This window comes from Vitis vinifera, chromosome 14 (assembly GCF_030704535.1).
Source record: "Vitis vinifera cultivar Pinot Noir 40024 chromosome 14, ASM3070453v1".
Classification (NCBI taxonomy): domain Eukaryota; kingdom Viridiplantae; phylum Streptophyta; class Magnoliopsida; order Vitales; family Vitaceae; genus Vitis; species Vitis vinifera.
In genome coordinates this window covers 24,146,202-24,169,842 of record NC_081818.1, presented here as the reverse complement: position 1 = coordinate 24,169,842, position 23,641 = coordinate 24,146,202, and the positions used below count along the sequence as shown (strand labels likewise).

Genomic DNA, 23,641 nt, shown 5'->3' with positions numbered 1-23,641 from the left:
CACGATGGACTTGGCATGATGGCTCCACGTGATGGCACCACGGGCTGTCCCCCTAGGCTCAAAGGATCCGGCCATGCCAGCACATCCCGCTACAACTGGGCTGGGCTGACCAGTCTTTTGGCATGCCAAGCCACGGGTCCCATTTGACTGCGCCTACGAGTCCTTTTCAAAATTAGGATGCACTTTGGAAGATATAGCATATAGGGAATTGGGAAAGAGTGGAAATCGCAAAAGAACCACTTGCACACACCACAAATATTTTCCAATAATAAAAATTTCAGTGCTACACCTTATTTTGGATGCAAGCCTTTTCTCTATGAGAAGGTTTTAGCAGTTCAGTTACTCAAAATCGCTGTGGCTGTTGAGGTCAAATTCACCACCTTCAAGCTAGAGATAACAGCTTGAATGAATAGTATAGATCAACCAGAAGTTGAATGGTAGGATAAAAAAATACTTTTTTCTATCATTTCACCTACCTCCACTTTTCCGAAGGCTGACTCAGCCACAATAGAATTTGTTGCTAACTTCACTTTCGTTCAACAGCATGCTTAAATAATGACTCTTCAATGTCCAAGCCAGAGCCAACCTGCAATATTCCAACTCTAGTTCAAACTTTGACCATGGAATGATAGGGCATCTAAGAATGGTAATTACAACATGTAAAAGACACTAGTGCAAAATACTTAACAGCATGCTTTAAAAGGTATTTATTTTCAATACCCATGACCTGCAGAACAGTAATCATGAAAATTGTCCACATTTATTGAATATGTACACAGTTTGAACATAGAATAAGATAACACTTAATTCAGCTCCCAACAATGGAGGGGGGGAGTCGAAGGTATTTGTCTTAGGTACCACATATTAAAGAACCAAAGAAGGTAGCAAAATAGTGCATTACATACACATACAGGAACCTTGTGCTGCTAAACCAGTTTGGTGTCTTCACTTCCAATCAAGCATGTCTAATAGCCAAAGGACCTCTGGCTCAGAGTTTGCAGCATCACAGAAATCCATTTCAAGCCCAAAGACATTAATGACACCTTCGTTTCCATCTTCCATGAAAAGCAATGAAATCCACGCCCTGATGCCAGAAATGAAGGGATAGATGGGGGAGAAGTCAAGGTAGTCAAATGCGAGGGCTCTATAAGCTGTCCGATCAATATAATCAAACATGGATTTGTTGATTATGCAAGCAACCTTCTTGGAGTCTTTCCGTCCCACAAGCACTGATACGCTCACAGTCGCCATCAGAGGAACGGTAAACCTAGGCTCCACAAGTAGGGTCATCTTGTACTCAGGACCCTCAAGGTGAAACCTAAGCATGTCGCATATGCCAGGTGGTGGGACAACAATTCCAGTTTGGAGAACAGGGCCTGGGACCACTTCAGAGAAGATTGATCTCTCTCCTGTCCAAATGTCAATATAAAATTCCAGGTCATTAAAGGACAGTCTTGGAGGGGGAAGAGCTCGGCAATGCTGACGTTTGTAGAAGGTTTGGCATAACTTGTAATAAGTTACAGTTGGAGGAGAAGGACGCTTGCATATTGAAGGCCATCTCTTGGCACATACGCATTTCCAGAAATAATCATCTTGGGCTATGTCTCTCCACTGCTTACACACCAGCATGCAGGATGCAAGGTCTGCACCCTCCAGTAGAGGGAAAACAGCCTTCAAAACTTCTTCATATGCCATTCTCAAAGGTGAACTTAGAACAGAACAAAAGCATGCTCCTGCAAATCTCTACAGCATTCGATGGCCTAGAATCAAGCTGGAACAATTCCATAAGGAAAGCAAAAAATTTAAGTCAATAATCAATTTCAGTTCGAAACAACCATATTAAATCCCAACATGTTCTTGAGAACTGTTGGTAGAAAACACTTTAAAGACTAACATGCTCTTGAAAATTGTTGATAGAAGGAAACTACACAATGGGAGCAGGCAAACTGAACATCTTGGAAATTAGGCAAGGGTATTCCATCACAAAGGAACAGAAAGGAGCATCCAGTTAGCCTTGTTCAAATTCAGAAATTTGAAGTAAAGGAAAGGACTTACAAAGGGGATCACTGAAATGCTCGTTCAAATTCAGAAGTTTCAAATAAAGGAAATGATTCAAATAGGGGATCCCTAAAATACTTACAGATAAAGAAAAGCAAGAAGAAGAAGAGAAAAAAGCTACTGTTTTTTTATCTTAAAAAATGTAATCTAGGGAGTGCCACTAGAAAAGAAACCTGTAGAAGTCATGTAGTCAGAAAATCTATCCAGACTTGATAGATGCCAATCATGTAAACTTTAAACTACAAATGACATAAATTGGAACAACCATGACAAAAATCGTAAAAACATGAACATGGACAAAAGGATGAGGCCTTTATCTTTTTCTCAATGCATGGAGAAAAAAAGCCAATAAGACTCATCTATGCCATTTTGGCATTTTGATAAATCAAAAAGTATCATCCAGCAAAATAGAAGATTTCTTGAGGCACCACCTGACATTAACTGCCTATGACATTAGCTTGCATAAATTTAACCTAATATGAGTAGGAAGATGACCAAACCTATTTATTTACACAGTTTAAATTTATGCAACCTAGGACAACAAATATATTGAGGTAGCTTTGTAATTAGGAAACATTTCAGTTTGATGTCCAACAGCTACATATTGAGGCAATTGTTAACAAAATAACATGGCAAATTAAAATCTTAATAGTGCACAGAAAAAGACCTAGTGTTGAATCATGGAATCTCCCTAAGCTACGGTATGGGGTTATTCGCGGTTCTTTTCTTTTCTTACTCTTTTCTTTTTTGTACCCTCTTTTCCACCTTTATTGTAGGAGCTTGGGAAGTTATTCATGGTAGACAATGCAGCAGCCTAGGCCTTACGTTAAGGAAACTCTGCATCAGTACATGATTGTAGTTTAGAGTCCTATTACAAACCATATAGATTATCAAACTAAAGAAACACAATACCATAGGGGGTGTATCAACAATTGTGGGTGGGTGCATTAGTCTCAGATTTTCAGCATGCTTTTATGGCAGGGAGACAAATTCTGTATGCTATCTTAATAGCAAATCAGGCCACTGATTCCAAACTTAAAGATAATTTGCATAGAATCTTATGCAAGCTTGATATCGAAAAGGCTTATGACCATATAAATTGGAACTCTGTCCTTGCAGTTCTGAAAAAAATGGGGTTTGGCTCCAAGTGGTTAGGTTGGATCAGATGGCGTATCTCTATAGCACACTTCTGTGTCTTGTTAAATGGCTCCCCTTCAGGCTTTTTTCAAACCTCTAGGGATTTGAGACAAAGAGACCCTTTATCTCCTTATTTGTTCATCTTGGCGATGGAGACTCTCTCCCGCTTGCACTCTAGGGCAAAGGAAGGTGGTTTTATTGATGGTTTCCTAATCAAAGAAAGACGTGATGTAGGAGTGGAGGTCTCCCACTTGTTATTTATAGATTATCACCCTCATCCTTTGTGATGCTAGTAAGGAAAATCTTGAGTATCTGACTTGGGTCTTCATGTGGTTTGAGGTGTGTTCAGGGCAATGTTGTCAAAAGTAAAAGGTGAGATGTCAAGATGATAAGACTCCTTTTAGCCCAAGGTAAAAGACAAAAAACAAGGAGATAGACTAATTATAATAAGGTAATAAAAAATACACATATATTTACCCATTCGATACTTAAACCAATATGAGCATTGTCTTCAACAATCAATACTATTTATTTTTCATCCCACATCATGTCTTCCCAAATTAACAAAATATTAATAATTATTCAAAGTGTTAAATATTATACCCCACATCATAAGAAACGTCATATTAGAGATGTTCGTCTTGTTTAAATTGATATTCTAATTTTCCAGACATCTAAAAATCATAATAAAGAGCAAAATAAGAGAATGAACATCCTAGAAAAGTTTTGGACATCATCATCATAGCCATCATTGAAATTAAAATTGTCATCACTTCCATCAAAATTAAATCGATAGCCCTCCATCTCATTATCTCTATGATTGATAAAATAATATTTCATCTCATATTTTGTTTAATCGAATGTTAGATTGAATGAAATTATAATCTAAGTATGTTTAATCTTAACTCATGGTCAAAGGTGACTGCCTCTATGCCTTGCGCCTTATCCCAAGGTGATCACTTAAGCGTTGCCTCTTTGAAGCCACCTTGCTTGGGTATTTAAGAGGTGACTTTCATCTGATCTGCCTTGCCTATTCTAATGGCCTAGGCAGCTTGGGTGATCACCTTTAATAACATTGGTTCAAGGCTAAAGATTAATTTGGAGAAAAGTGAGTTGATTCCAGTTGGGAATGTCCCAAATATGAAGGAGCTTGCTAAGGTTCTAGGGTACAAAGTGGGTGCTCTCCCAACCACCTACTTAAGTCTCCTTTTGGATGCTCCTTACAAGTCTTTTAAGGTTTAGGAAGAGGTGGAGGAGCAGTTCCAGAAAAGGCTTGTTATGTGGAAGAGGTAGTATCTCTGAAAAGGTGGAAGACATACACTTATTAAGAGCATTTTATCCAGTTTACCGATTTATTACATGTCCCTTTTTGTCATCCCTAAAAGGGTAGTGACTAAATTGGAAAAGATTCAAAGGGACTTTCTTTGGGGAGGAGGAGCTTTGGCTAACAAGCCTCATCTGGTGATTTGGTCAGTTGTTTGCTTAGAAAAATAAAAAGAGAGCTTGGGTTTTACGAGCTTGTCAAACTTTAACAAGGCTCTCTTAGGAAAATGGGCTTGAAGATTTGTGAGTGAAAGAGACCCTCTTTGGAAAAGGCTAATTGTTGCCAAGTATAGGTAAAACGATGGGGGTTGGTGCATGAAAGAGGTGAGAAAGAGATATGAAGTGGGGGTATGGAAGACGATTAGAAATGGATGAGGGACTTTCAATTTTAAAACTTGCTTTAAGGTTAGCTCTTGTAATAGGGTGAAGTTCTAGAAAGATAAGTGGCAAAGGGATTTGCCTTTGAGGGACTCTTTCCTGAATCTTTTGCTATTGACTCTTTCAAAGATGCTTGGGTGGCTGATATCTGGGATGGTGGTAGTTTGGGTCTTAGGTTTATTAGACAATTGAATGATTGAGAGTTAGAGGAAGTGGATATCTTTTTTGGGAGGCTACATGATTACTCCACCTCTCTAGAAATTGATAACATTATGGTGCGGGTAGAGACAAAGAATGGTAACTTTTCAGTTAAGTCTTTCTACTCTTCCTTGGTAAGTAGGCGAGCGGAGCCATTCCCTCATATGGTATAATTTGGAACTTTTGGGCCCTTGTAACAACTAGCTTTTTTTGCTTGGGAAGCAACCTGGGCCAAGATTTTGACTACAGATCGACTTAAAAAAAGGGGTTGGAGGATACCTAATAGATGCTATATGTGCAAAGCAGATGAAGAAACAAGTGATCACATTCTCCTTTATTGTTCAAAAGCTCGCATTTTGTGTAGTTGATTTTTGCTTCTTTTTTTTTTATTTATGTATAGTGGGTAATACATTCTTCAGTAAGAGAGTTGTTCTTAAGTTGGGGTGACTCTTTTGTTGGAAGAAAAAGGCTTGGAAAGTTGCTCCTTCATACATTTTTTAGACCATTTGAAGGGAGAGAAATAGGAGAGCCTTTGAGAATTGTGAAAATTTAGACCAAACAATTAAAAGTTCTTTTTTTGTATAACTTTTGGAATTCAGTTAGATTGCATGTTGGGGATGGTTCTATGTTGTTGTTAGATTTTGTGGATCGGTTAGGCTCTTCGTAAGGGGTGGTTCCTGGTTTTTGTGTATTTTCACGCCTTCTTTCATTTTGTTTGTTTTGTATACGTCATGTATACTTTTATTTATTAATACAACCTGCATTTACCTATCAAAAAAAAATAAAAAAATCAACTACATGTCGGCTTGTCAGGGCAGCTCAACAATGTGGGATCTTGTGGAAAGATGCCTTAATATATCCAAGAAACCCTACTTCATATTGTTTCTCTCACCTAAGATTGAACAATTCCTTAGGAGTTCATTTTAATGAGGAGAACTGAGGAAGTTAACAATAGAAAATAAAAAATAGAGGGCACCGCTTGAAGTAGAGATCATTATAAACCAAAAACTTAAGCACTTGGAAGTAAACATATCACTTTCAAATCCAATTATGAATTCACTTTTCATAACCATGGGAACTCCATTTGATTAATGAAAGAAAAAAAACGTAATTTACAAAAAAAAAAAAAAAAAAACAAAAAAAACAAAAAAAACAAAGGGGGTAAACCAAAGGTTTGAATCTTGATGTCTCATCACTGGTATTAACTGAGCCTCTTATAACCATTTGGCTTAGTTGAGTTAAGTATATTATTTTTCAGTAACCAGAAACACCATGAAAAATAAAACCAAACTCTTCTTTCTTTTTCCTTAATTAGTTTTCTCAACTAGCAAACAGAGAATGGTAATAACACAAACAATGTAAACAATATCTTAAATTATCTAGAGTAATCTGGAAAGAAAGCTGCTTTAAGTTCTGAAAACTCAATGCCACGGTCTCAAGATCATAGATACCAGTTGGGATACTAAGAATGAAAAACAAAAAACACAAATTCAGAGTACATGAAGCAATATATTGAACAAATTGATAACCTCATAAAACAGTATAACATGGCCATAGAAAATTATGATAGAATATCTGAAAATAAAATAAAAAAACAAAAAAATAAAACCCCAAATTTTATATTCCAAAATCACACTATAGCCTCAACACTCAGAAGTTCAGTAGAAATAAGTCAATCGCTCTGTTCGGCCATGAGAACATGCAGGGGAAAAGAAAAAAAAAAAAAAAACTAAAGTTTAACCACAACAAACCAAATTCGATCACTCAACGTCACACGAAAAAGGAAGGGGGAAGGAAGTTAATCCCTAAATTCTCTGTTTGGCCGCCAAGAAAATTACAACAACAATAATTGAAGCTCTAAATCTAACATTTTCATCATTTGGAACAGAAACCATCAGACAAAACACTCAAGAAGATGGTAACCAAGAGAATATCAAAATCCGTATAAATCAGGGGCCAAAACTAAAGAAAAACAGAAGAAATAATCAGAGCACCATACCAAAAAACACAAAAAGAAAAAAGAAAACGAAACAGAAAGCAAGAAATGAAAGGCAAACAGAATCACCTTTTTCTCGCAGGAAGAAGAAAAATCCGGTAAAACCCTAGAAATGGTCGAACAAGCCTACATCCCGATACCATCCAGAGATCTGAGAAAAGTACGCCTCTCTCTCTCTCTCTTCTAAAATCAAGGGTCGATTAGGTGTGTTTTGACCTACTCTATATTGTTCTGTTACCGGGTCCCACTGCTATCCTGTCCCATACGCGTAAACTGTATAACGGACAGGATTGATCGACGGCTGAGAGCGTTGAAGATCGATGAAGGTGCTCTGTAAATTCTTGTGGTGCGCGTCATAGCAGCCGTCTCCCGAGGGCCCACTTTTGTCTTTGCTGTTGGTAGCTTTCACATCATTTTGAAAAAAGAATAGGGGGTTTAGTTGATTTTATGATATGTGACATTATTACACAATAATTTTTAATTGTTAATTTGAATACATTTTTTTTATTATATAAAAGTATAAAATATTTATTTTATATATTTCAAAATTACTTTAATAAATTTTAAATTTTGTCCATATCTGATTTATTTTTTTAAAAAATAATTACTTTCATAATTTAAGTCTACAAAAGTATTTATATTTTATATAAAAATTATTAAAATAATTTTAAGGGGTTAGGAGTGTTTTTTTATCGAGCTATTCTCTCACCATCTATGGATGATGTATAATGTTTATAACTATTTTTGATGCTTATCTAGACTTTATTAAAACTTTCGATTGTTATTGAATAGTTTTTGGATATCAGATGGATCTTATTGTAAGGTAATTTTAATATAATCGATTTCCTCTCTTTTACCATTAGTTCCGCTACAACACCCTATGTTTTAGTTAATGGATACAGTAAAAGTATATTCAAATAGACAATAAAAAATTTATATGAAAAATAAGACTTTCAACTTGATCCAAAAAGAGCTTAATCTAGAAAAGTATTGATGTTAGACCATATGATTAGGTGAAGTCCAGATGTAGTTCTTTCGGATTTCGGTTTCGCCTCTCGTGTAGAAGCAGAAGGTATGAACTTTGACTTGGATCGCGTTTGGGTTGGGCTTTCCTTAGAAAAAGGTATGAAGTTGGGGAAGCTTAAATCCAAGCCCATATCCACTAACATTGGTCCAACCATGTAGGCCGGGCGCAGGCTGTGATTTTGAGGGCCTGGGCTTGGAAAGATGGTAAGCATCAGTACATGAAAGTAACATAAATAAGCAAGAGCGAAGTGTCGGCATGAGATGATGAGATGAGCGTGGATGATGGAGTAGTCACGCAAAGAAATTGAGACAAGGACTATCAATGATATGCAGTAGTAGAGAGAGAGAGAGAGAGAGAGAGAGGAGGACCACAATTTGATTGAGAGAGACAAGTCTTCTCGTAGGGCAGCATCAATCTCAACTACAAATCAGTATGAGTTGGAAATGATAGACATACATGGACCCCTTCACCAACATGAACCTAAAATCTAAGCGAACTACAGCCCACACCTAGCTAGCGATTAGGTGTGTAATGGGTGGCTCTTCACTGCCCGCGTTTCTCCATTCCTCGTGTCGCTTGTCATAATTGGTTTGATAACGATTTCTCCTCCCAACACCTTATTCCTTTGTCGTTCTACACGTTGTTTCTTTGTCATTCTACGTACATGTCTCTTCTTGGTCTTCTTCTTTCTTCTTCTTCTTCTTCTCCTTCTTCCGTATGAGTGATTTTACTTAGGTGGTGTTTGTTTTTTGGCTGAATAGAAAAAACCAAATATTTTGACTTTTTCTATTAAGCTAAAAATAACTTTTTATCATCGTTTAATATAATTAAATTGAACTTATTGATAATAAGTTCATTTTAGTTATATTGGATGATGTCAATATGTTACTTTTAGCTAAATAGAAAAAGCCAATATATTTGGCTTTTTCTATTAAGCCAAAAAACAAACACCATCTTAGACTATGAATTCCAATATGAAACAAACACATTTGATATGGATGATGATTTGGTTTGGTACGTGGTAGAAGGTTGAATGGGAGGAATGGGGAGGCGTGCAGGGATATGAGTCATTTATTTGGACATGGGCGTAATCTCCTGCTTTTGGGATCTTTCTTTTTGCAGTCTTCCAACCAATTTCCGACATCCTCGCCAGTGTGTTGAGACACCAATCAGGTGGTCACCACCAGCCGAAGTGACGTGTGGTTTTATCTTTCTTAAGCAATTTTCATGAATTCAAGTAGCATCCCTTTTGATCCTTCTAAAAAACAAAGAGAAATACATGTGTTATAGTATGTGGCTCACTCATATTTGAGCGAAAAGACATGTGGAGAAAAAGGGGCAAAATCTGGAGAGAAGAATGGAGAGCTTGTCATAATTAGATTTGGTATGGTTAAGGGGTATTTTTGAAATTTTCATTCTAAGAGTTAATATAAATACTTTTTTATGTAACTTTAATTTTATACATAGTAAAAATCCTATTCTTCATTCTCATGAATGTAGATAATTAGTCGAACTATGTTAAATCTGCATGTTCTTTTTATTTATTTATTTATTTATTATTTTTCATCATAAATTATTACACGGATTTCAACAACATGCATATTCATTCTTACCAATGCCAAAACATTACTTTAAAAATTTATATCCACATAATAGTGAATTCTCAATAAAATAAAAATAATATCCATCATAATTAATCAATTGAGGATGTGGCTAACATCGAAAAATGTGGTATATCTCTAGTTTGGATGGAAGGAAAATTTCCAAAGGATGATCACATGGCCTACAAGAAAAAGAAGGAAGGGAACACAAATCCAAGTCAGACGGGTGGGCATGGGCTCATGGGGAGGGTTGGAACACAAAAGAATCAGTAAGGCATGTTACCCAAAAAACACAAAGGGAATAAAGGTGGACACACCCAAACATCTAATGCACATGACTCTCTTACACATAACACATTACACACAGCTCAATCAGATGAGTAACAGAGCAGAGAGGCAGTGTTGGTGAACCCAAAAAAAGCTGTTAAATCACATCCTCAGTATGCTCTGATGATGTGCTTGCATTTTGGGTCCTCATCATCTTGTCCCCCCTCTCAATCATGCTATTCTTCTCCCCCTTCTTCCTTCTAGACTCGAGAGTGGTTGGGTATATACTTGGATCTCCTCACATTTTTTACAACTTAAAAGCAAATTTCATTTGGCTAACTTTATGTGATAATTAATTAAATTCATTTCTCTTTGCTTTAGATTTTTTTTTTTTTTTTGTCTTTTTTTGTTTGTATTATGAAACACTTGGAAATGTTAAAAAAAAAAAAAAAAAAAAAAAAAAAGGAGAAAAAAAAGGGAAGAAAACCCATCTCAGCAAAGAGGGAATTTACTCACAAAAAGACAACTTTGCCAAGAACCTAAACCAAATAGCAACAACCTTAGTTTTAATGATTTGATGTATATAATAATAACAACAAGATCACATTCATTTCACACATGCTGGTAGCTTGAAAATTAATCAATTGAATTAAGGCCCATGTGTAGGAAATCAAAATAATATAAATTATACCCACATAGAGCACTAAAAAAATGAAACAAAATCAATAATAAAAACAAGAATGGTTATGGAGAAAGAGAGAAAGGGGGGCTGCCAAAGGGGTCACTTCCATGCAGGGAATGTGCAGAACATGCTGTACATTTCATGCTGCTTCACTGTCTCTCCTTTGTCACATGCCCATCCCCACCTCTGCATGTGTCCTCCCATGTGCTCTCTCTCTCTTCCAATGGCCCCATTTCACCTTCACATGTGCCCTTTGGGGAGGCCACTACATTTCCTTACTCTCACCTTTCTTCTCTACTTGCTTGACTCTTTTGCCCACCTCCACCCTCCCCCCTCCCAATTATCCCTCACTTGCCATTTTACTTGTTTGTATATTCAGCTGCAGGCTTTGTCTCCCTGTATGTACATGGTAGCATACCTTGAGAAAGAACAAAACTACGCTCCTTGTCAACTCCAGCTCTCAATTGATAATTCCCAAGGGTATTTTTAAACCTTTATCAGTGGGTGCTTGTACTTGCATTAATTGCTATTAAACTATTGAAATGTACTTCTCTCTCTCTCTCTCTGAATTTAGTGAGCTTCTTTCATCATGGATAAATGTAGCATGGCTTTAAATTTTATGTTATGAACTTGTAGGCAATTTTACAGAGACTCATGTTTTAACAAATTTGACATCAGGGTTTCACTTTTTCTACTTTAGAAACCACATGCCACCAAAAAGAGTAAATAGTGTTCAATCAAAAAGCTGCAAAAATGTTGAAATGATGAGGGGGAGGCCATATTGGTAATTAGGATTTCAAAACCATGACTTCACATGTGCAGTTTGCAGATATGCAGGCTTTTGCTGGCAAGACACCTCTCTCTCTCTCTCTCTCTCTCTCTCTCTCTCTCTCTCCCCCCTTCATTTCACTTTCCTTGCAGATCATTTTGCAAGTGAGATACCAAATTGTGTGTCCTTTATTGACCACATTCTACAATAACATTGGAAAAAAAATAAAAAAAAAAGTCTGTATACATGGGATTATACCCATTAAAGTTGGATATGCATGGGTCATCAACAACTTGCAGTTTTTGAAATGATATGTGCTGGTGGGGTACCCCACCAAATAAAAGGTACCCCTATGTGCCCAAATTTTTGTTAATTTCCTTGTGCTTTCCCGCCCTCCTAAATAGGCCATGTTGGTATTGTTAAAAGAAAAATGGGGAAAAGCTTTTCAAAGGGTATAGAATGTCCATGTTTTAATATATGTAAAGATGACAATGCGACAAATTTTGTTTTCTTTATTGGACAGGTTAGGGATGAATAGGTTTAAGGTCAATTTTAGTTTTTATTTTTCAATAAATAGGCTATGTTGGTATTGTTAAAAGAAAAATGGGGAAAAACTTTTCAAAGGGGTATAAAATGTCCATGTTTTAATATATGTAAAGATGACAATGCGATAAGTTTTGTTTTCTTCATTGGACGGGTTTAGGATGGATGGGTTTAGGATGAATAGGTCTAAGGTGAATTTTAGTTTTTATTTTTCAATAAATAGGCCATGTTGGTATTGTTAAAAGAAAAACGGGGAAAAACTTTTCAAAGGGGTATAGAATGTCCATGTTTTAATGTATGTAAAGATGACAATGCGACTAGTTTTGTTTTCTTCGTTGGACGGGTTTAGGATGAATAGGTCTAAGGTGAATTTTAGTTTTTATTTTTCAATAAATTTGAGCATATCTTTCAATCGCTTTCTTTATATATATATATAAAAAAATTTTAAAAATAAAATAAGGAAGACAAAAAGGTAGAATAGGTATGAGAAATTCTAAAAATGGATTTATATAAATAATAGGAAATTGGGATTAGAGCAATGGGTCCGAAAATTTCATATTGTAAAACATTAATAATTTATTGTGATAACAAATAAATAGATACATTGATAAGCATGGTTTGATACACCTTACTACAAAAACTAGAACAAAATTGACAAAGACGAGAGTGGCAATCTCGTAGTTTTCTCCAAACCAAGTGGTTATATTCCAACTTTTGGTTACTTAAACCCTTGGGGCCTTCTCAAACACGATATAGAGTTCAATCTCACATCTCACTGCTAGCACGGCGTTTTTACTCTCCCGTGGTTGAAGTGTCGCAAGTGTGCTTAGGAAGACGTACTTTGTTACAATGAGCTGCAAGCCTATAGCCAAAATGAGGAGGAGGAGGTCGAGAAGACCAAACGCGCGCCTTTGTTGCAGAGTACGAAGGGGTTCGAGAAGCTTTGGCAATGGCGGAGATTCGAGCTCTAAGGTTTCGGACAAGTTGGAGGCACTCAGGAGCCTCGTTCCTGTCCACAATGGAGACATCCAAGCCGACCAGCTGTTCCAAGAAACCGCCGACTACATCGTCCTCCTCAGAAAGCAGGTCGTGATTTTGCAGAGATTGATTCAGTTTTATGGATCTGGCCACGAGGAAAATGCTGTATAGTAACTTCTTTTTTCAATGAGGAAAGAAGAAGGGAAAAAAAAAAAAAAAATGCATTTCTTGGTTTACGGTCTGTTTGGATGCCGAGAAAATGACGGAAAATTTGGAATTTTTGCTAAACTCATTTGCAAAGCCTCAAAAAGCTCTAATCTCCAGAATTTTCTCTCCTTTTCCTACATTTTCTCGTTATGTCCAAATGTTCTTTTTGGTAGAATTTTCTTTTTTCCTTCTTCAAGTTTAGATTACTGTATCTCTCTGGGAATGCCTTCAATCCCAGTAAATGCATTTGGCTCTAAGTTCCATTCAGAAGTCTTTGATTCTTCCAAAGCCTATAAAATTATTGAACTTTCTGTATTTGAATATCAAATATGAAATAACTGTATTTTTCGATACGATAATCAACAGAAAAGATTTTCCTCCTTCAAGCCATATAAATTTATTTGAATTAATTCATTTCTATAATAAATAATTTATTCGATTTTTTCCACTTTATAAACGTTTTAGATATTTCATTGAGAAATTCCAAAATTTTCTCTCTTTTTCACCTGAAAGAACATTTTCTTTTGGTTGCCGACACAGTGACAAAGGTGATATAATATAAGGTTTTTCTAATGGTTTGGAAATTGGTAGGTTTCTTTGATTTTTCTAATCTATCTATCTAATTTACAGTGAGATGTGAGTCATGTGATCTAATGTTGCGTAGAATGAGGGCATTTGTCTTGGTATTTTTTAAGGCAGAAAATGAAATTTTGAAAGATGTTGGTTCAAATAAGTCATGATTGTGTGTATGCTGTCATTGTAAGTCAATGTCTAAATTATTTTAAGGATTTTTTAGTGGATGAAATTGATGTGGAAGTAGGCTACTTCCAGCTTTTTGATGAACAAATTAAGCTTTCCTTAATTGTCAGACTAATGAAGAAAATGGAGCATGGAGTTTGTCTTATCAATTGAAAAGCTTTGAGATCCATCATCAAGCACAGATTTGAATCTATTCATAAGATGATACGTCTTAAAAGGGAAAAAATGATGGATAATGATGATGAGTGATGACAGAGGAACAGGGTGGTGAAGTTGGACTTGGAAAGTGGATATGATGTTTGGATTTTATTATGACAATCCAAAGCTTTTAACCGAACAACATCTTGAGAAAAGCTTGAATTATTTGTCTATGACTTGATCCATTCAATGAAATTCTTCAGGTTGTTGTGAGACTTGCCACCTTCTCTAACATTATGGCCTGTCATTTCCTTAAGCTCCATAGCCCTGGCTTTGAATTTTTCATCCATGAGCAGCTGATCCACCTTATTTTGAATTTCTTCCCCTAGTATGACACCTCTTTCATCTGGGTCAAGCCCCAATCCCACCCTCCAAACATCACAGATGTATCCCTTGTTAAGGATCTGATCACCAAAGTAAGGCCAGCAGAGGAAGGGGACCCCATTGCTTACTCCTTCCATGGTAGAGTTCCAGCCACAGTGGCTTAAGAAGCAAGCAACAGAAGGATGGCTCAGAACCTTCTGCTGCGGTGCCCAGCCCACCATCAGCCCACGAGTGGACACCCTCTCTTGAAACCCCTCGGGGTAGGCATCATTTGCACCAGCGGAGATATCTGGCCTCACGACCCATAGGAATGGCCTGTTGCAGAGTTCAAGTCCTAAAGCCAATTCTCGGAACTGGGCTTTGTCAAAAACTGTGAAGCTTCCAAATGCGACATAGATGACTGAGCAGGCAGGCTGTTGATCCAGCCATTCAAGGCAAGTCGAGTCCTCTGGCCAGAAGTGTCCTGCGGTGTTTGCCTGCCGATTGCTTGCCAAAAGTGGGCCTACTGGTAGCAGAGTCTGAGCTAAGGAAAATGCATCAGGCTCAAGGTCATAGGTGGAGTTGCAAATGAGCCAATCTGCGACAGTGATGGATTTGTTGTTTCTTAGCAGATACTTGAATACGAGTGTTTGTGCGGTCGAGTCACCGATGCTGGTCCATGGGAGGTTCGCTGTGTTGATTGTGGGCATGTTTGGCGACAAGTGAAACTTCTGGCTTTTTACTGGAGTTCCTGCAAAGAAAAATCCCAACAGAAACCAAGGACGTTAGGGAGAAGTTCTTTCACAGCATTATGATCCATTCTTCTATTCTCATGTCCTCTAAGGCTATCCAGTTTGAGCAGCACTGACTCGAGGTTAGTGTGGTAGATGAAGTATGACAAGTTCTCTGGATCAATCAGATATCACCATTTTCGCTATTGGTGTTATAACTTATATAGCAGTCCTGAATCAGCATACCAAATTTTGATTGTGTACCTATCCTCTATTTACTGCGAACTGTTTCTTCCGTATGTTATGCTCCTCTCAAGGTTATTTCTCAAGTCACTTCCTCATACTCGCAATATCATTCTTATTGGGAAAGAAGAAAAAAAATTTAAGAGCAAGTTATTTGGGGCTGTTTTTTAGAAATTGCTATTAAAATCAAAAAATTGTTTTGTAGACTTTGAAACACATTTGATGTTTTTTGGCAACATAGTTTAATTATTTTTAATTTATTTCACTTATTTTTTTGGGGATGTTTTAAAAAATAATAATATAAATACTAAAAATAGTTGAAAATGAAGTGCTGTAGATAAAAATATTATTAAAAAACACTTAAAAACACATAAAAATAGATTGAGAATATTCTAAGTTCTTAAACAAACTTTTATTTTATAAAAATATTTTGAAAATTGTTCTCAAAAAATGTTTTTTAAGAATTATTTTCAATAATGTTCCCAAATAAGCCCAAATCTCCTATTGTCAATATCCTGTACAACAAAGCATAGATGATCATCATCTGTCGTTCAAAACTGTAGCAAAAAATTCCTAACGACATAACAATCCTAAATCATTGTATTGTAATCCTTGATGGTAATTTTTTTTTATTCAAATGTTGAAGGGAACTAGAGGGTTTTATGACCCAAGGAGAAGATGCAATTCGAGAGAACAAATTTTGGTTTTTTTATTGAGAATTTTTTCATGATTTTCCCCATTACAATCTCCCTATTTTATATAGGCTACTTGCCTTGAGGATATACTCAATAAAGAAACTAAAAAGATGGTAAGAAATTAAATTGAAAAAAAAAAAGATACTAAGGGTCATTATGATGCTAACATTCCCCTCTAGTCATGCATCTTAAATATTGTTCCATACATTTATTAACTATTACCGTTTCACCATCTTTTTGTGGGTGATAAAAAGTACTCATTAGTAGTTGAGTTCCTTGAAATGTAAAGAGATCCTACCAAAATTGATTGGTGAAAATTTGATCTCTATCACTTAGAATAGTCCCTTGCAAACCATGTAACTTGTAGATGTCATCCATGAATAACTATGATACATCTTTAGTTGTATAGTGATGTGTCATTGCTAGGAAATGAGCATGCTTGCTTAACCTATCAACAATCACCCTAATGACCTACCTACCATGTGATTTAGAAGCCCCTCCACAAAATCCACAGTGACATTAGACTAGATTTGTTTTGGTATTGGTAGTGGTTGCAATAGTCCCATATAAACTATATTTCCAACCTTATTCCTCTTGCATATATCACACTTAGCTACAAACTTATAAGTTTCTCATTTCATCTTTTGCCAATAAAAAACCCTTCTTATCCTTTCTAAGGTATTTTTAACTCCAAAATGCCCTCCAACTGCCACACTATGAGCTTATTGTAGTACCTGCATTTTGAGATCAAATTGATTCCCTAACCAAAATCTCCCCATTATAACTCAATTGGTTATTTTCCTAAGTAAAATTTGGAGTGTAAGGTTAGATCCGCCTGTATTTCTTGAATGAGTTGTTGTATCGTTTTATCTTTCTTCTATTAATTTTAAGTTAACTAGTATGGTGATGACTTTTTCTTAATGTTGCCATAGATCTTCGTGGTCTGATGAGAGGTCGAACTAGATATTGCATTGATTGAAACCATAAGATCTTCCTCTTTAATATCATTTTTAGCTTCACATGTAGCTTCGCCTTCACTTTCATCATCATTTAATAGAAAAATTTGCTTTCTTTTACATCTATAGCCAAACTCATACTTCTTATCACAATAATAAGAAAGTTTTTTTTCACGTCTCTCTTACATCTCTATGGTTGAAATCCTCTTAATGGGTGGTAGTTGACTATATATTTTGATTCATTCTAATTCCCATAGATTTTATTGTAATCCCTTCACTTCTATTAGAGCCATTGACTTCATTGAGAATTGCCTCTATTACTCCTTCTTGTAGTAGGGCTAACTTGATGGCTTGGGCTAGTGTGTTTAATCGAAACATGGTGATTTGATTTTTTAATAACCTCTTTTTAAGTTGCTAATGAAGCATTAGACAAAATCTCCTTTGACAATCCATTAGTTTTGACCATCAACATTTCAAACTACTCCTGGTATGCCCTAACTATAGAAACCTATTTTAGTTATTTGCCTAATCGGACTATCACAAGCACTAGGCCAAAACTAGAAACATCTACAGAAAATTGTTCCCATTTAATTTCTTTGTTACTAGCCTTGTACTCTTAAAACCATGCTAAGGTCCTTCCTTCTATGTGTAATGTAGCTAATCCTACCTTCTCATGTTTCCTAATTCCATTGATTTTAAAAAAATCTATCACATTTGTAAATCCACCCACTAGGATTCCCATCTTCAAAATTTGAAAAACTAAGTTTGGAAAACTTGGTTTGAAAGGAATTTGTACCTCATAATTTATTGTTTGTCCTGCATCTATTAATTGAGGCATTGTCTCCATTACCTAACTCCTGTATTCTAGAAATCATGTATTCAAATTTCAAGTTCATAGTTGCGACCATCTTCAATAGTTCTGATAAGGGCGCTACTTGTTTATCTAATAAATCTTTCAATTTTTTAACAATATATTCAAGTTAGCATTGTTCTTGCGCTCTAATCCCTTCCACCATGATTTATGCCAAGACTATCATTTGATACCAATATTTATGAGCAAGGAGAAGATGTAATTTGAGATAACAAATTCTAGGTCTTCTTATAGAGAATTTTTGTATGATTTTCGCCATTACAATCTCCTTATTTAGTATAGGCTACTTGTAGGATAGAGTATAAGGAAACTAAATTAAGATACTAGGAAATTAAATTAAAGAAAGTAAAGATGACAAGAGATCCTAGGGATCCTTCACTACGGCGTAACAGAGGGTAAGAATCCAAATAGTTGAAGAAAACAATTAGACAATTACATGAGAGTTTTGATATGCATTCTGAAGCTCTTAAACAACAAACTAAAACTCTCAAAAGAGTTACGAGAATGGATGGCAACCATGAACGAAGTATGAGCTCTCATAATCAAAGTCCTTCTGAGAGCTCCTTCATCAACGCTAATCACTTAGGTTCTAGCCATGGTAATTTCCAAGTATGGTACGATAAAATTGATTTCCCAAAATTTAATGGCATTGATCTTCATGGTTAGGTGTTTAAGAATGTGAGATTTTTGCTACAGATTCCCATCTCCTTTCTCTTGGAGGATGTGTCATGGTTTTGGACATCCAATGGCTCACCACACTTGTTCCTATTGTGTGAGGTTTCAAACAATTCTACATGGACTTCAACTATGTTGTAGTATGTGGCTCATATTGAGGGAAAGACATATATGGAGAAAAATGAGCAAATGTCGGAGTGGAACGATAATATTTGCCATTCGAACTTGTATTTTTATTGTTAAGGGTGAATGAGAGGTTGGGGGGGCAACGCCCCCTGCTATACGATTCAGGGGTATTTTTGGAATTTCATTACCTAAGTGTTAGTATAAATACCCTTTTATTGTAACTCTAATTTGACATATAGTGAAAGTCTTCTTCCCTATTCCTGTGGATGTAGGCAATCCGTTGAATCACGTTAAATCTGTGTTTTTTTTTTTGTTTTTCTCTAATTTCTTCACCAGGAATTGTTGCAGGAAAATCAACAAACTACGAGGACAAGAAACATGTGTTATGTGGTGCTACAAGTGGAATCATTAAATTGGTTAGTGTTCGGTCATATAAATGAGGCTGAGTACAACTCTTGCAGTTACTACTATGGAGGTGATCAATTGGATAGATTAATTGATAATAACTAAAAACAACGCATGGAAAAAAAAAAGTGAAGACAACTAAAAGATATTATAAAAAAAATTCTAGGATAAAAAAATATTTTATATTTTTTGGTTATTACTCGTGTTTTCGTATTTCTTTTTGAATAACAAAAAATTGTTTTCCAAAAAAGTTACAATTGTAAATCACTACCTTATATTTTTTGGTTGCAGGCAAATTAGTTGATCAGTAAGCAAAAGTATGTATGATTTTCTAATGTGTTAAATGCTGTTGGAACACAATCAAAAGTGGTGACGGGGAGGCTTACCATCATCATCTACTATCCCATCATCGATCAGGTTTTGCATGCGAAACGTCAAGACCATCATTGCAGCTGCTGATGGCCAGAAAGCCGCTCTCTTGATTCCCAATTTCTCTGCCACTTCCAGAGCCCAACCCATATGCCCATCTGCAATGACACAAGCGATCTCATGGTCGTCCGTACGATTGATTTCCTGTATGAGCTCTTCCAGCTTCTTAGGCATGACCCGAAGAATTCCTTCACATGCCTTCCCCAAGTCATTCCTATCCTCCCAGGCTTCTAACCCATCGGGGATTGAAACCAGACGGATCTGATCCCTTACATCATCCTTTCCTGCGAAAGATTTCACAATCCGCTCTTGAGAGAAGTCTGTGTTTACAAATGTGACTTTGAAGCCATGCATGACCAAGTTTTGTGAGAGCTCCATGAGGGGAATTACATGGCCTTGTGCTGCGTAAGGTATAGCTAAAACATGTAAACTCCCCATTTTTACTCTCTCTCTTGTGCTGCTCAGACTCTGATCCCTTCTGTAGAACTTTTTTGACTTCTTGCTATCATTGGGTCCACTTTCCTTATCCTTGTGGATTCACTAACCAATGGATTGTCATTATCCACATTTTGATATTATCATGGTTGTTTTTTATACGGGAGTGTATATGTGGTTGGAAATTGAAGTTAGATATAATATCATTAAAATTTACTTTTTTTTCTTTTTTTTGTCAAGTTGTTTCAAAATTAAGTATTTGGAGTTATAAATATTACAAAAAAGTAAATTTGGATTTGGGTTATGTATAGGGATGACAACGAGACGTTCGGGATGGGTCGCCCCCATCCCAACCCGGTCCCGTTTATTTAAAGTAATTCTCATCTAAGGGTCTCCAACGGGCGGGCCGGGCCGGGCCGTAAATAGGAGGCCCGCGGCCCAGCTCGGGCCGGGCCTATGGGCCCGTTGACTGGTCAACAGGCCGGGCCGAGCTCAAATGCTAGGCCCGCGGCCCGGCCTATGAGCCCGCGGGCTGAGGGGCGGGCCGGGCCAGCGGGCCGGGCCGACGGGCTTTTTTAAATAAGCCAAAATGGCTTTTAAATAAAGGAAAGAAGAGGGTGGGATTCGAACCCCTCCCCTCAAGCTTAAATTTCAAGGCTCTAACCAACTGAGCTACATTTCTTTTGTGCTTATTAAATGAGTTAGTTATATATATATAAAAATATAGTATATTATTTTTTTTTTAAAAATTAAAGGCGGGCCTAAGGGCGGGCCTACGGGCCTAAATTTAGGCCCGCGGCCCAGCCCGCCCATAAACGGGCTCGGGCCGGGCCGGGCCTAAAGCGGGCCGCGGGCTTTTTGGAGACCCCTATTCTCATCCTCGTCCCATTTAAAAAATTAAATAGGGCAGAACGAGTATGATAAATTCCCATACCTACTCGCCCTGTCACGTTTAACTTTTTGTTTTGTTTTTTTTTTAATTTTAGTTTTTTTAAATTACTTTTAAAGTTTTTAATTATATTAAAATAAATATATTTTATAAATAATTAAATTATTATATTTTTTTATAAATTATTTTATTAAAAGTATTTTATTATTATCTATATATTAAAATAGAAAAATAAAAATTAAATTAAATTAATTTTAAAAATTAATTTGATATATAATCGGGGTGGGCGCAATACCCAAACCTACCCCAGATTTCAATCAAGATAATCAATCATCATAATCAGTATTTGGAGTTATAAATATTACAAAAAAGTAAATTTGGATTTGGGTTATGTATAGGGATGACAACGAGACGTTCGGGATGGGTCGCCCCCATCCCAACCCGGTCCCGTTTATTTAAAGTAATTCTCATCCTCGTCCCATTTAAAAAATTAAATAGGGCAGAACGAGTATGATAAATTCCCATACCTACTCGCCCTATCACGTTTAACTTTTTGTTTTGTTTTTTTTTTTAATTTTAGTTTTTTTAAATTACTTTTAAAGTTTTTAATTATATTAAAATAAATATATTTTATAAATAATTAAATTATTATATTTTTTTATAAATTATTTTATTAAAAGTATTTTATTATTATCTATATATTAAAATAGAAAAATAAAAATTAAATTAAATTAATTTTAAAAATTAATTTGATATATAATCGGGGTGGGCGCAATACCCAAACCTACCCCAGATTTCAATCAAGATAATCAATCATCATAATCAGTATTTGGAGTTATAAATATTACAAAAAAGTAAATTTGGATTTGGGTTATGTATAGGGATGACAACGAGACGTTCGGGATGGGTCGCCCCCATCCCAACCCGGTCCCGTTTATTTAAAGTAATTCTCATCCTCGTCCCATTTAAAAAATTAAATAGGGCAGAACGAGTATGATAAATTCCCATACCTACTCGCCCTGTCACGTTTAACTTTTTGTTTTGTTTTTTTTTTAATTTTAGTTTTTTTAAATTACTTTTAAAGTTTTTAATTATATTAAAATAAATATATTTTAGAAATAATTAAATTATTATATTTTTTTATAAATTATTTTATTAAAAGTATTTTATTATTATCTATATATTAAAATAGAAAAATAAAAATTAAATTAAATTAATTTTAAAAATTAATTTGATATATAATCGGGGTGGGCGCAATACCCAAACCTACCCCAGATTTTAATCAAGATAATCAATCATCATAATCAGCATGTCCATGCCCCAAATGAATACAATAACCAAGCATGCATCCAATGATATCAAGAACTCTCAATGTGCAATCAAAAGATAGGTATCCATTGCTCGACCAATCAAACACCACATTTGCTTCATCTTATGTTCAAGCTTGACCCTCTAATGATCCCTAGCGGAGTCGCCATTTTGTGGATCCCGCATTTCAGCCCATGCGCTTCCACTCGATGGCGAAAATGCGCTCCCCTCTGATTCTCCTTGACAGGTGTCAAATTCCCATTGCATCTTCAAAAAGCAAGGTTGATTCTCTGGCAGCCATCCACGAAGTGACATGTGGCTGTTGGAATAGTCCTCCACCTAGCAAGAAGTATGACCTGTAGAAAATGAAAAAAAGGAGCCCCATATGGGGGTCTACACACATTTCTTTGAATAACCAGCAACAAAATCTATAAGTAAGCGTTCCTCACCCTTTCTTTTGTCTTTTCTGATTCACTCTTTCCTTCATCCATTCTCTTTACTTTTTCTCCTTTTAGTCTCTTAAACTTCTATATCCTTCTTAGCTTCCAGTTTAGTCCTTTATTTTTTCTACTCATTTTTTTTTTTGGTATTCAAAAGAATACAAATAGCCAAGTGATTTTTTATTTCTTGTAATTTGGAGTGCTACTATCACAAGAAAGTGATTGTTGTGTCTTGGGAGACAATCAACTTTACCGTAAGCACCTGAACAAGATGAAATTTGTTTTAAGGATATAGAGTCAAACTGTAGCCTCAATCAATCCCAAAAGTCCATCTAGTTAATAGTTGATTATGCATTGCATAATCTTGAAATTTATCAAATGGATGTTAAGACAACATTTTTAAATGGGGAATTATAAGATATATATATGGAACAACCTAAATGGTTTATTGCTCCTGAACAAGAGAAAAAGGTATACAAGCTTGTTTATCAAGACCATTGAAGCTTCCAAATGCAATATATATGATTGAGTAGACTGACTGTTTATCAAGCCATTTTACACAAGTACCCTGCCGAGTTTCTGAGCTCGTTACTTGCCAAAAGTGAGCCAATAGGTACTGTCTTCTGATCTGAGGTAAAAGCTGCAGGCTCAAGGTCTTTACTTGAACTGCAAATGGCTTTGTTGTTTCATAGCATAAAATCAAATGATTCTTTTTCTGTGGTTAAGTCACCAAGACAGACACTAATCACGTGATGGTCTACTGGTTTGGAAATTGGTAGGCTTATTTATTTATTAGTTTAAAATTAAATTATATATGCCTTTTTATGGATTTGGAGAAAGTGGTTCCAAAGGTTTACAAAGTTACAGTGAGATGTAAGTCATGTGACCTCTTGTTGTGTAAAATGAGGTCACATGTCTTAGGTGGTATTTGTTTTTTTACTTAATTCTAAATAGAACCTCAATACTTAATTAATAGTGTTAAATATTAGGTTTTTGATTTTTATAGTATTTTAT

The 23,641-nt window shown here is 35.9% G+C and overlaps 2 protein-coding genes across 3 annotated transcripts; both read right to left on the bottom strand.

Moving 5' to 3' along the window:
- Positions 1–738: 738 nt before the first annotated feature.
- Positions 739–7,507, bottom strand: LOC100253240 (F-box protein At5g39250). 2 transcript variants are annotated; one of them, XM_010662328.3, is made up of 3 exons: positions 7,160–7,296; positions 2,795–2,895; positions 739–1,771 (listed from the first exon to the last, which is right to left on the bottom strand). In XM_010662328.3, the coding sequence occupies exon 3, from the start codon at positions 1,693–1,695 to the stop codon at positions 946–948; it is 750 nt and encodes a 249-aa protein (XP_010660630.1). In that variant the 5' UTR covers positions 1,696–1,771; positions 2,795–2,895; positions 7,160–7,296; the 3' UTR covers positions 739–945. The 2 variants fall into 2 exon arrangements, with proteins under 2 accessions (XP_010660630.1, XP_002279063.1); XM_002279027.5 differs by lacking the exon at positions 2,795–2,895 and having other exon boundaries at positions 7,160–7,507.
- A 6,581-nt stretch (positions 7,508–14,088) lies between these two features.
- LOC100248116 (UDP-glycosyltransferase 83A1) lies at positions 14,089–20,114 on the bottom strand. The gene is made up of 2 exons (XM_002279210.4): positions 19,513–20,114; positions 14,089–15,175 (listed from the first exon to the last, which is right to left on the bottom strand). The coding sequence occupies exons 1-2, from the start codon at positions 19,991–19,993 to the stop codon at positions 14,292–14,294; spliced, it is 1,365 nt and encodes a 454-aa protein (XP_002279246.1). The 5' UTR covers positions 19,994–20,114; the 3' UTR covers positions 14,089–14,291.
- Between the last annotated feature and the right edge of the window lie 3,527 nt (positions 20,115–23,641).